The 13673-nt window shown below is 41.2% G+C and overlaps 2 protein-coding genes across 9 annotated transcripts in view; one reads left to right on the top strand and one right to left on the bottom strand.

Annotated features, from left to right (window-relative positions):
• Window positions 1-3112: 3112 nt before the first annotated feature.
• On the bottom strand, window positions 3113-11429 carry SRSF7 (serine and arginine rich splicing factor 7). 4 transcript variants are annotated; one of them, XM_012788482.3, is made up of 8 exons: window positions 11243-11429; window positions 9682-9862; window positions 9228-9404; window positions 8285-8359; window positions 7494-7595; window positions 4772-4825; window positions 4205-4240; window positions 3113-3406 (listed from the first exon to the last, which is right to left on the bottom strand). In XM_012788482.3, the coding sequence occupies exons 1-8, from the start codon at window positions 11427-11429 to the stop codon at window positions 3352-3354; spliced, it is 867 nt and encodes a 288-aa protein (XP_012643936.1). In that variant the 3' UTR covers window positions 3113-3351. The 4 variants fall into 4 exon arrangements, with proteins under 4 accessions (XP_012643936.1, XP_012643935.2, XP_012643938.2 ...); XM_012788481.3 differs by having other exon boundaries at window positions 7485-7595; window positions 11243-11401; XM_012788484.3 differs by lacking the exon at window positions 4205-4240 and having other exon boundaries at window positions 11243-11401.
• The window catches only part of GEMIN6 (gem nuclear organelle associated protein 6), a 31891-nt gene continuing 29627 nt past the window's right edge, over window positions 11410-13673 (top strand). For 2 of the 5 annotated variants that reach the window (XM_076000695.1, XM_012788473.3), the window contains exons 1-2: window positions 11576-11845; window positions 12585-12648. The gene's annotated coding sequence lies outside the window, so the exon portion shown is untranslated. The other 3 variants (XM_076000694.1, XM_012788477.3, XM_076000696.1) reach the window with 3 other exon arrangements.

The following is a 13673-nucleotide window of genomic DNA, read 5'->3' on the forward strand; positions in this document are numbered from 1 at the left end:
CAATAAGGTGCTTTATTGACTTAAAAATAAAACAAGGGTTTGAAACCATTGGTAGGAGTCAAACAGGAAAATGAACCATCACCAATCTCTGAGCTCATTTTCTTGTCTGTGAGACTGGGACTAAATTTTACTGTGGGGATTAAATAACAATGTCCTTTAATAGTTTTACTAGAAAAATAAACTTACAGGTGTGAAAAACTGAAGCTTTGGTGGATTTATATCTGACTCAGTCTGCTGCATACATTAGCAATTCAAATGCATTCCCTAGGCTTTGAAAGTGCCTGCTCATGCCTATTTCTTTCATTTAAGTTTGGATTTAAGAGTTTTAATGCTTTCCATCATACCATGAACCTAGTTATTTGTCTAATTTCTTTGGCTTCTCTCTGGTTGTCACCATCTTCCAAGCACTCCAAGATCAGCCAGGCCTAGTATCTGCTACTTTGACCACCTCCGCTTCATGTCTTTCTGGCTCTATCTGTATGTAGCATCTAGGTTGTTCACCCACCATTTTCCTTCACTTTGACAACTCTTTGTAACTAAACAAATCTCAAATTAATTTCAAGACTCTCCTCAGTATTCTTTGTCCTCATTAGAGGATACAGAAAGGTAAGGCCACACTTTCACTTAACATTTAATATAGTTCACAATGGAGAACTACCACTATGAAGTCAAGGGTATGTATTACTTACCCTTCTATATCTGAGGACCAAAATAAGGTTCTATCTCTAAAGCACTCCAAACAGTGAGTAACATGTCCAATTATCAGTGCTAAACTGAAAATGTAGAATGAGCCTGGACTAGCACTCTTCAAAAGTCAGTCATGGCAGGCGCGGTGGCTCACACCTGTAATCCTAGCACTCTGGGAGGCGGAGGCGGGCGTATCTCTCAAGGTAAGGAGTTTGAAACCAGCCTTACCAAGAGTGAGACCTCTGTCTCTACTAATAGAAAAAAATTGATTGGCCAACTAAAAATACATAGAAAAAATAATTAGCCAGGCATGGTGGCGCAAACCTGTAGCCCCAGCTTCTCGGGAGGCTGAGGCAGAAGGACTGCCCGAGCTCAGGAGTTTGAAGTTGCTATGAGTTAGGCTGATGTCATGGCACTCTAGCCTGGGCAAGAGTGAGACTATCTCAAAAAAAAAAAAAGAAAAAAGTTAGTCATAATCAATTTAGTAGTCCCAACTACTTAGAATAGGAAAAAAAAGGGAGGAATGCACCAAAGTTTATCATTATGAGATGCTTACTAGCAAACAGAAGGGCAGTGAGTTACAGTTGAGTATGAATGTTGTTGGCCTAGACAGCCAGCATTCTCTTTCTGCATAAAGGTAGAACGTTCTCTGCTTGTTTATTTATTTTTTGAGACAGAGTCTCACTTGTTGCCCAGGCTAGAGTGAGTGCCATGGTGTCAGCCTAGCTCACAGCAACCTCAAACTCCTGGGCTCAAGCAATCCTGCTGCCTCAGCCTCCCGAGTAGCTGGGACTACAGGCATGCGCCACCATACCCAGCTAATTTTTTTTTAATATATGTTAGTTGGCCAATTAATTTCTTTGTATTTATAGTAGAGACAGGGGTCTCACTCTTGCTCAGGCTGGTTTCGAACTCCTGACCTTGAGCAATCCGCCCGCCTCGGCCTCCCAGAGAGCTAGGATTACAGGCTTGAGCCACCACACCCAGCCTCTGCTTGTTTAAAATGACTTTTCCCCTCCCTCTCCCTTCCACACCCTTTACCTTTTCATACTAGTTACCCATCCTAAAGCTACAGGATTACTGACTCCTACTTTTGGCTCAGAACTCCCACTTGCAAAAATTGAATGTCAGGATTGTTTGTTCAATCTCTGCAGATTTATTGTTGAGTAAACTTATCTTTATATAATACAGAACAATTAAAGCTAACCAAGTGCAACAAATAAGCCTGCCAATTACACACAAAACTTTATACCAACCATAATTCAGCCAGTTGTGAAAATTCCAAAAACACAGAATCTAAATAACTTCCAACATACTAGTGATCACTCAGACCACCAAATTTGAGGCAGACCAGTATTCCCAAATTGCAATACTATCTAATGACTTTGTTGAAAAGCATAAGAAAATGTACAAGGCTGGATACCTGTGCCACCAGCACTTTTTCTGCACCAAGGATAAATACCTGGTAAAAGCTTGACCAGGAAACTCAAAACTGTTATTAACCGCTCTACTATACTTAAGATATTTAAAGTCTGAATAAAGAACCTATTGGCTATAACATTCTAAGTTCTACCAGTTGCTATCAAATAAACTTAGCTACATGAAGTGTTGCTAAATATGGGTGAGATTTACAAAACCCCTTTAGTCTCATTAACATTTCTGATTGACATCATTAATTACTTTGCACCAGCCTGGCAAAATAGGAGAAAGAATGTTGGTAGTTGGGAACTGCAAAACCTAGCAGGAAAATTAACAGGTCTTTGCTCAGAATAAGGCAATCCATCTGAATAGAAGTATCTGGACTGGAAAATTTTGCAAAGCTGGTTTACATGAAAATGTTTTGTCCCAAATTCAGACAATTCCCCAAACATGCATTTCTTTTGGTATAAAACTGGATAACTGGTATCGAAAGCAAAGAAACAAAAGAACATTGAGTGGAACTCCCTAAAATAGGGAGTTCTAATTTGACACTACCCCACCCAATAGCCTGAAAACTGCAATTAGTTACTATACTTAAAAAAGCCTCCAGAAATCAGCTTCTCCCTATTTCTTATATCACATTTAATAAGCTTTGCTTAGTTCCTGTCATGCTCGTTTATAGCCAAATCAGTGGTCCCTCTGACTTGATCATTGATCAAGTCTGACAATATGTTTTAACACCAAATAGATTTAGGGATTTGTTATGATGCATTCATGCTATTACAGGGGACTCAAGATCATCTTACCCAAAGTTCTAAGGGTAAAATGGAATTTTCAAAGTCCCTTAAGATCCTGGCCAAGTGTGTATATATAGAAGAGCTAATGATATTTAAGAAGACAACCAACACTATTAAACTTTGAATGTAGGTCTGTATGAATACCGTTAGTAACAATGTTTGACTCCTGAAGTTTACCAATTAAGTGTTTATTGAACACAAGTCAAAAATCTAGTTAGAAACATTTTATTTAAATGTGCCAAATAAAAACCCACATTTTCAGACCATAGGATGTTAATACATTCAACAAATTTATATTATCTTGCTGTGAATTTACAGAGTGATAATCCAGATCTATTTTGATTAGATGGTTGAAATATCCTTCCTAGGTTACAGTTTACAGACATCACAAATCCCTTATAATAATGTAAACAAAATAACTTTTCCCTAATGGGTGAACTTGAGAACTTCAGTCCATTCTTTCAGGACTTGCACTTCTGCGTGGACTTCCTGATGGGGAACGACTAAAAAGAAAAACATTAGGTTTGGAACCAATTAGTGTCTATTGAAACTTACTCTTCTTATGTACATGTACTCAATTTCAATAAATTCACAGGTGGCCAAAAGTACTGAGTTCCTATAGCAAACATATATATATATATTTTTTTAGTGTATTATGGGGGTACAAGCGTTAAGGTTACATATATTGCCCATGGCCCCCCTCCTCGAGTAAGAGCTTCAAGCATGTCCATCCCCCAAACGTTGCACATCTCACTCATTGTGTTTGTATATACCCATCCCTTCCTCCTCCCCCTGCAAACATATCTTTTATATCACCTAAAAATAACATATTTATATATTCACCTTTTGTCCCTATTTAAGATTAGGCTACTTAATATTTTCCTTGTCAAACTTACAAGTTAAATTAAAAAGGACAATTATTTCAAGCTTTTTGGTCATTAAATAGCACAAAGCAGATAATGATTTAGTTGTAAATTGCAACTATTTACAAGATTTATCATCCTCCTCATGTGGACACTTCCTTTTTACCTACTGCTCATTATGTAGGGAAAAAAAGCACATTTCTAAAAGACTGAACACATCTCATCACTCTAACAAACTAAAATATTTTCAACAAAATATAAACTGACATTCTTGAAGCAAGAAAAGCAATCATTTCAGAAACTTAATTATCTAGTATTTTAATCTATATAGCACCAATTCTCCAAAGAGCTCAAAGACTGCAAAGTAGGCAGTAAACAAATTGTGCAGAGGCCACACTTGACAGGTAAGATTTGGCAACAAAACATCATTTAGCTTACCTTCTTTTTGGAGATGGAGATCTGGACTTTGATCGGCTGTCAAAACATGAGAAATTCTATTAAGAAAAAGTACTAACCAATCCCTTTCTTATAGTCACAATACCATGAAACAAACCCCCAACTGTCCTAAACTTAAAATGTCAGAATGCAGTTAAACGGAGAAAGAGCCTAGCAGTTGTTGCTTAACAAAGGCCAATCTTCCAACATTCTTTCAAAAAAGTACACAAACTATTACTGTACTTAACCATGATTAATCTAGTACATTCTGTGTTAAGCACATTTATTTCTGGATGCTTCTCCATGCACTCATAGAACAAGGGCCTCTAAATATATAACTCCCAAAGTCACAAACTTCTTCCTCACTACAGCTACACATTCCCTTGTTCAGAAAGTCAGCCATTAATAGGCCATATATAAATGAAGCTCTAGTTTGGTTTATTAAAGAGGGACTTCACACCTAGGCTTAGAGTTTACACTTTAACTTCAACAATTCAAAACACTTTGAACTCTTTGGATATTGGTGCCATATAACTAGATAGAAGAGCATTAATCAGATTTTTACCCTACCTGCTTCTTGGTCGGGAAAGAGACCTGGATCTGGATCTGGATCTTGAACGGGATCTTAATAAAAAAGTGAAACACAATTATACCAATTAGTCGACATGAATTCCCTTATACACCTACTAAGCACCTTTTTAGGTAGGTTAAAAAGAGTCTGGGCACGGTGGCTCATGCCTGTAATCCCAGCTTTCTGGGAGGCCAAGACGAGAGGGATAGCTGAAGCTCAAGGGCTCAACACCAGCCTGAGCACAATGAGACCCATCTCTAACCAAATAAAAAACTAAACAAAAATTTTAAAAGAAATACATAAAACCACAAATTTCAGCCACACGTGTGGCATGCCCCTGTAATTCCAGCTACCCGGAGAGGCTGAGGCAGAAAGATCACTGACAGCCCAGTACTTGAAGCTTGTGATGCTACAATCACAGCACTCTACCCAGAGACACCAAGTGACACTGTCTCAACATATTTATTTAAAAAATTAAAAAAAAAAAAGAGCTAAAACTGAGCAACATGCAAAATATCAGTCCAAGGGTAAGACAAATGATCACTTCTGAGCAAGCTGTTATCTATTAAGGAACCACCATTTCAGTTGTTTCTACCATAGTCAAATGGTTAGTTCTTGTGGAAACGCAATATTCTCAAACACTGTGTAACATGCAAGGGAAATAGATGTCTTTCATTTCAAAAGACTGATATGACTTAATTTTAAAGAAAGCAACTTAAACTCACTTAAGCCGAGACCCCTGAGCTGAGCTCAGTGGCACATGCATGTAGTCCCAGCTACTCTGGAGGCTGAGAGGAAGGAGGATTGCTTGAGCCTAGGAATTCTCAGCTACAGTGCACTATGACTGTGCCTGTTGATTAGCCACTGCACTTTTGCTTGGGCAACAAAACAAGACCATACTTCCTAAAAAAAACAAAACCACCAGATGCCTGAAGGGAGACTTCATCAGGGTTAGTGTTAAGAGAAAGCCACTACACTAAGTAAGGTTTTATCTTGGATCTTCAAATTACCATGGTTCAGAGCCATCAATGTCAGACATACCAAATGAGGCTCCCATACACATCATCTTTTATGAAAGATATTGGATTCCTACAATCAAAGTACATTTATCTACAGAAATGGACCATAGCTTTCTCAAATGGACTGCAAGATTCAGAGTTCCTACATTTAAAGGTTTTGTGCTACTGAACATCAGTTACCTTTTCTGGCTGATTTAGAGTATTAAAAAACAGCAATGAACTTCCCATGGCATTCTGTTCCACTGCTTCACTGTTAGTATCAACATCTCATTTTACATAATTTTTTTCATTCTATCACCTTTTAAAACGTTCTACAAAGAAAATAAAGCTGAGGCTCTTAGTTTAATTTTCACCTTCATTTACAGTGTTCTGTTTAGTTAAAATCCACATTCATCCATACGTACAAAACTTTCCAAGTTCTGAAGTTCACCCCATCATTCCAAAAATGAGAACTATTCAAATTTGCTTCTTTCTAAATCTCTTCCTGGTTCTAATGGGCTTTCTTGTCACGAATCAGGCAATTACTATTTTTCAGGACTAGTATTTACCTATATAATAGGTAGATAATCTGACACCAGAAAGCTTAGAGCAAAATGCCTACCTAAAGTATATGCTAGAATCATTTGTTTCTTTACTGCCATGGCCTCTTTTTTTTTTGAGACAGAGTCTCACTTTGTTGCCCAGGCTATAGTGAGTGCTGTGGTGTCAACCTAGCTCACAGCAACTTCAATCTCCTGGGCTCAAGCAATCCTCCTGCCTCAGCCTCCCGAATAGCTGGGACAACAGGCATGTGCCACCATGCCTGGCTAATTTTTTCTATATATATTAGTTGGCCAATCAATTAATTTCTATTTATAGTAGAGATGGGGTCTCTCTCTTGCTCAGGCTGGTCTCAAACTCCTGACCTTGAGCAATCTGCCCGTCTCAGCCTCCCAGAGTGCTAGGATTACAGGCCCATGTGAGCTACCGCGCCCGGCCTACCATGGCCTCTTAACAAAGCCTTAAGAGACCAGGTCTTGCTGTTGCCCAGGCTAACAGACTAAAGTTGCACTACTGTAGCTCACTGAAGTCTCAAATTCCTGGGCTCAAGCAATCCTCCCACCTCAGCCTCCTGAGTAGCTGAGATTACAGGCACACACCATCACTCCCAGCTAATTTTTAAAATTCTTCTGTAGAGACAGCATCTTGCTATGTTGCCCAGGCTGGTCTCAAACTGCCTAAGCTTTCCAAAGGGCTAGAATTACAGGTTTAACTCTTTGCACTCAGATGTCAAGTGTGACTCGACACGGTTAGCAAAAAATTATAGAGATTAAAATTACTCTTTGAATGTATCAATAATTTGAAATATAAAAAAATCCAAATAAAAAAGTTTGTATGAAAAGAAACTCCAGTTTTTTATTCTACTGCCGCGCTTTGTAAAATCTGGGGTATTTAAAACATTAAATCCCAAGTAGAATAAAGGAATCAAGAAAAAAGCAAGCGAGTTTGCAAAGGGTTAAGCTACCTCTCCTGGCTTAGCCTTAAAATTCTTCATTTATAAACTTAATAAGAATGTCGCAAACCATGCATAAATTCAACTTTATATATCTCAAATATTGAGGCAATCCCTCTGAATTATGTCCTTAAGATACTCCACTGTTGTCATTAAGATGTGACCATCCAAATACATAAGGGAAAAAAATGTGTTACATACTGGAAATACCTCGATCCTTTTATAGAACCAGACCTAGATCTTCTGAGTGAAGCTGATCTTGATCTACGAAGAGACACAGATCTTGATCGTCGAGGAGATGCTGACCTTGACCTAAAAATTAAATCAAAGAACTTTTTGAATCCATCTTCAAATGAAGTTCATTCATTATTGCTAGGTAAGAACTGAATTACAGGCCAGGTGCAGTGGCTCATGCCTATAATCCTAGCACTCTGGGAGGCTGAGGCAGGAGGATCACTCAAGGTCAGGAGTTCAAAACCAGCCTGAGCAAGAGCCAAGACCCTGTCTCTACCAAAAATACAAAGGAATTAAATTGACCAACTAAAAATAGGGAAAAATTAGCTGGGCATGGTGGCTCATGCCTGTAGTCTCAGCTACTTGGGAGGCTGAGGCAGGAGGATTGCTTGAGCCCCAAGAGTTTGAGGTTGCTGTGAGCTAGGCTGAAGCCACGGCACTCTAGCCCAGGCAACAGAGCGAGACTGTCCAAAAAAAAAAAAAAAGATTTGAATTATACTCACCATCAAATTGGTACTGATCAACACTAAGGTGCTCACACAGTAATATTCTTTAGGAGGAGGGTAGGGGGTTGGGAGTGGGTAAATACACAGCTAATGGAGGCAGTGAGCAGTGTGTGTGTGGGGGGGGGTGAAGGGCAAGTCTCAAATCATGCTGGGATTTGGCAATGTCATAACATGTAACCAATGTTCATACCCCCATATTTCCTGAAATAAAATAAATTAAAAAAAAAAAAAAAAGGAATTGAAATAGACAACATCTCTCACCTCCGTCCTCTGCTCCTGCTGCGTGAGCGAGAGTACCGCCTTCCTCTGGATCGAGAATGTGATCTAGATCGTGACCTATTTTTCAAGTTAGAAAAAAACAAAATTTTAGACAACAACTCCTTTTTAGAGTTTGTATGCCTCTGCTGAAATCAAATCTCAAAACTATTTAAATTTAGTGTCTCATTTGGAAACAAACTCTGGGCCTACTAGTTGTCGAGATTTTTTTTTACTACCTAAAAAAAGATTTGTTAAAAGCTGAATTACATCTTATAATTACATAATATAAAACACTGTAATGTGTATTTAAAATAAACCTTGCAAGTTTGCAGGTCGACCCTCTTTGGCCCATGGTCTAGTAGATCTAGACGATCTAGAAGTATCTATAGCCGATCGCTGCATCTAGATGTTTTCTTCAATCTAACGACGATCAAACTGACAGCCAAATGAGCCAGGTGAGGCTTGATTGACGCAAGAAGATTTTTCTAGTTGGGAATGTGGTCAATCTGGTGTTCCTCTTTCTAAACCGGAGGGGGCCCCAATTGTAAGCCAAATTTACTGTTACGGCGATCACCGTCTCAAATTTTCTGCCCTTTAAAGAATAAGGTGAAGCTAGGTGTAGATGACTCGAGGGGATCTGGCCTCTTATGCTGATCACCTCAAGGTCTAGGAGGATCTTAATTGTCGGATTTGCAAGGCGCCTCAGCATGATATCATAAGGCTCGTGACATTCTGAATCAAGGCGACTGACTCAAACGAAGAAACCTGAAAGGTTTTGACCAGGTTGATTATTAATATATTAACATTTTTTAAGTACACAAAAATTGTAAAATACACCTGTACAATTAACATTCAAGTTTATAGAAAAACACTAGTTTCTGCCTTGCTAATAAAAGAATTACTTGATTAACTAGAATACCAACCATTCCTTTATTAAAATAAGTACCTGCTTCTTCTTCGCCGGCTGTAGCGATGACAATCATAAGCATAATGTCCCTTTTCGCCACACTCATAGCATCTATCATTGGGATCAAAGGGACGTCGGGCAGGTGGTCTATCAAAACGTGATCTCCGAGGCATGCCTGTTGATAGTTCAACCCTCACTCGGGAACCACAAATCACCCTATAAAAGGAAAAGTAACAAAATTGAAAAGTTAAAAAAAAAATCTTGTGACTTCTACATTTAGACTCTTTCCAACCACTCTCTCCCCTCATAAGCTTTGGCTATCTTTACTAAGCCATTCCAATTCTCTGCTTCCTTTAACTTTCCTAAGTAAACAACACGATCAGCTATTTAAGGCCTCCTGCAGACTACAGAACCCAAGCTTAGCATCTACTTCACTATTCAGCCCACAGAAGTTTTAATGAACATTAAGTTTCATAATGGACATTTTACTTACTTCCCATCCAGTCCTCGTACTGCATCTTCTGCATCTCTAGGATCTTCAAATTCCACAAAGGCAAATCCTGGAGGATTTCTTGCAATCCATACAGTTCTTAAAGGACCATAATAACTGAAAGCCCTTTCTAACTCTCCTTTGCCAGCACCAGTGCCCAGGTTACCAACATACACCTTGGTTTCTGTTTAAAAACGCAAATAGAAGAATGTACGTTATGCAAAATTTGGCCGAAGTTTGAACACATTTTTTGCCTTAAAACGGGCCATCCTTATGACTGAGCAAAGCATGTTTGACGCCCCCCCCCCATAGAGGACTGAATTTAATCTTAAAACCAGTAAAGGCCGGGCGCATTGGCTCACGCCTGTAATCCTAGCACTCTGGGAGGTCGAGGGGGGCGGATCGCTCGAGGTCAGGAGTTCAAAACCAACCTGAGCAAGAGTAAGACCCCGTCTCTACTATAAATAGAAAGAAAGTAATTGGCCAACTAATATATATATACAGAAAAAATTAGCCGGGCATGGTGGCGCATGCCTGTAGTCCCAGCTACTCGGAAGGCTGAGGCAGCAGGATCGCTTGAGCCCAGGAGTTTGAGGTTGCTGTGAGCTAGGCTGACGACACGGCACTCTAGCCTGGCAACAAAATGAGACTCTGTCTCAAAGAGAAAAAAAAAGACCAGTAAAGTCTGTTAACTCCTGAAAAGCTAGACTTATGACAAAGTTCTTAACATTCTAATAAGGGGGAAACCTCCAGAACACAAGCAAAGATGGGTAGCAGCAGAATCCAAGGCGTGGGGCGGGCCCCGGCCCGGCCCCGCCCCGAGTCCCGACAGCCCCGGGCGCGCTGGGAGCGCGCGGGCCCGCGGCGGCAGCGGCGTCGGCGGCGGGCGGGCCCCGGCGGGGGCCGGGCCGGGAGAGCAGGGCTGCACCGGCTCTCATCCTCCGCGGCAACCGCCCCAGGCGCAGGCTCGCCCAAGACTCCAGGTCCCCGCCCCAGAGCCATAAACCGCGCTCGAAAGAGCTAAAAGAGAAAAGAAACCAGCCGCCAGTCGAAAAGATTATGCCCCCATTCCCATTCCGTAATTCCACCGATCGATCGTTTAACGAGAATATGCAGTAAGCCGCTTCCATTTCGTTCAGTCTTAAAGGCAAACATAATTTTATGACTGCGACCACATCTGTCCGCTTAAGTGGCGGGAAAGCGCTAAGGAAATGCGCCACCACGGTCGTCAATGTGCTCAAAATGGCAGCCGCCGCCGAGGGCGGGGGGGAAGGGGCGGGCGACTCCACGAAGGGCACTGGGAAAACCGTGATCCTGAACCTCGCTTTGGCTGGAGCAGGCGACGAAAACGCCCAAGAATACGGAACCCAGCACACACGCACGCCCGCCATCTCCGGTCTCCCTTCAGCACCCCGCCCCCGCGGCCTCCGGCTTCGCATGGCGTGCGCCGAAGCCGCCATTACGCACGCGGAATAACCGTCTCCCAACCGCCGCGCCAACCCTACTGGCTCGCAATACTCACTACGCCCCCATCAACGTCCCTCACCGGACCCCAGCTTCTTACCTCCTCCGTACCGTCCGTAGCGCGACATGATGACCGCCCCGCGTGCTCTGCTCTTTAGCTTGCAGCGCCCAGGGCTCGCGTAACACGAAAGCTGCCACACACACTCGCTCGCCAACGGTCCCGCCGGCACTACGAGGAAGAACCCCGGTCCGCGCTTATATATGCAGCGGCTGGGGGTTTTGCGCATGCGTCATCTCGGCGTTCTGCGCGGCACAAAGGAGTTGGGCGGAAACAGTCTAGAAGCGGCGCGGAAGGAACTGAGGAGCCTAATACGCCGGTCACGGGCGGAGGGATACGTTTCCATGGGAACGCCACGATCTTGCCTGTAAACCCGTGTCTTTCCCCGTGGTGTCCCGCTCCCTCCCCTCCCCTCCCCCTTTTCCTGAACCCTCCTTGTCTTCCTTCCCTTTGCCCTATCTCTCCTACCCGTTTGTGTTTTCCTCAATCTAAGGACCCTCAGCGCTCTCAACCTTAGTACAGGTGCATTGAGACCGGGCTATGAAAGGCTGTACAATTTAACCGCTGATGTTGCAGCCGTTGCCGCCTTTCTGTTGGGGGACCTGGCCTAGTCTGCTACTCAGTGATCTTTGGGGCTCTTCAGAGGTAATCGGGAGTTGGCCAAGGTGAAAACTCCATGAACCCCGCCATTCTGAGTGGTGCTCTTTGCACCATAGGCCTCTCAGAAGGGGTGACGCCCCCAGGGATTCGTGGTGATACCTCCTGCCCCTGCCCTGCACCCACTGTCAGAATCAGTCACTAATTTGTCACCAACACAGTCTGAGTTCTGGAGTCTGGAAAACAAAGAAATAGGGAGTTGTTGTGGGGTTTTTTCCCCCTGGGTATACTGAAATTGTGACAAAACCCTGAGTCCTTAAAGCATTTTACCCAGTGGCAATTCGTGAAATTATTTGCATCTGAATTACAAAGTAATTTATTTGTTCTTCCCTTTTAGTATTGTCTGCTTTGTATTGTAGTAACACGTACAATACTCACATCCTGAGAATTGGGACTCTTATTAAATCATCTTTTAGAATATCCACTCAGTGGAGATAGCAGCCTTGCTGCTTAGCCACTCAATATACATCAAATAAATGAAAAACTTATTAGCATTGCTGAAAAGTCAGTTTTGATTTTATACGCTATATTTGCCAGACACCAATTCTACAAATAAAGATTTAAGTTCTTTTTACTGAGACCACTAAAAACACAGACTTGGCATCATCATTTGATGAAAAATACTTGTAATATACAGAGTTGGAAATGTTATACATAAAAGAGGAAATCCTTAGGTATTTGTGTTTTTATCTTTTTCATCTGTTGTAACTTCATTTGGTGTGTATAGGTGTAGAATGCAGAGAACAGGGAAAGGAGACCTCCTTGGTGAATAAAGCATGGATTCTCTCCAGGTAATGATCTGAATATATGCATATATCTTTCTCAAATTTAGCAAATTACAAAAAGACAGTCTATCTCAAGAAAATCTCTAGCAAGAAAATAGAAGCTCTGTATAGTATGTTATATTTGTTCTCCCTTAGTCTTTGTGGGTTTTGTTTTTCTCTACTTAACAGGGTTCTTCTAAAAAAGATTAAACAATAATTATAAAGATCTTTTTTAGGGCCGGGCGTAGTGGCTCATGCCTGTAATCCTAGCACTTTGGAAGGCTGAGGCAGGAGGATCACTTGAGCCCCTGGGTTCCAGGCTGCAGTGAGTTATGATCATGACACTGCACTCCAACCCTGGCAACAACACGGTGAGACCCTGTCTCAAAAAAAAAAAAAAAAAAAGATCTTTTTATATATTCCCTGAAGGATAGAATATCAATTCTGTAAAGCATCACTAATTTGACTTTCTTCTATTAAGAATTATGAACATTACTGTTGATTAAGTATAGATAACTGCTTGAAAGACAGTAATTATTATACTGCATGGCTCCTAATAGGCCTCCATAAATATTTTTTGCCTGTATATACAAAGTCTATTGTTATACTAAAGAGAATTTCTAAGCAAAGAATAGTGTAAACAGAAGCAGTTTTCCAACTTGTAACAAACTGCTTTCAGATACAGTAAAGGATAAAGGGTAAACTCTGGCTGGCATACATGAGTCTCAGCTAATTACAGATTATTTATCCCTGTTATAGCAAGGCCAATTCTAGGCCAGGTTTGTAACCTGGTTACCATGAAAAAATAATAGTACTGTATACTATTTGCATGCACTACTATACTGAACACTCTTTCTCTAAGAACACACAACCAGTTCTTTTCACTAAATTGTCAGTCCAACTCAGGGAGATTTTATTGTGCAGAGAACTTTTACTCCTCCTGATTCTCTTTAAAATCAGTTTCACCCACGTAAGTTTCTGCTGCTAGAATTCTGTGCTAAATTTAGATTACATCCTTAGGTTCAGTTTGAATGTGAAAACTATTTACTTCA

Source organism: Microcebus murinus, chromosome 3 (assembly GCF_040939455.1).
Source record: "Microcebus murinus isolate Inina chromosome 3, M.murinus_Inina_mat1.0, whole genome shotgun sequence".
NCBI classification, from domain to species: domain Eukaryota; kingdom Metazoa; phylum Chordata; class Mammalia; order Primates; family Cheirogaleidae; genus Microcebus; species Microcebus murinus.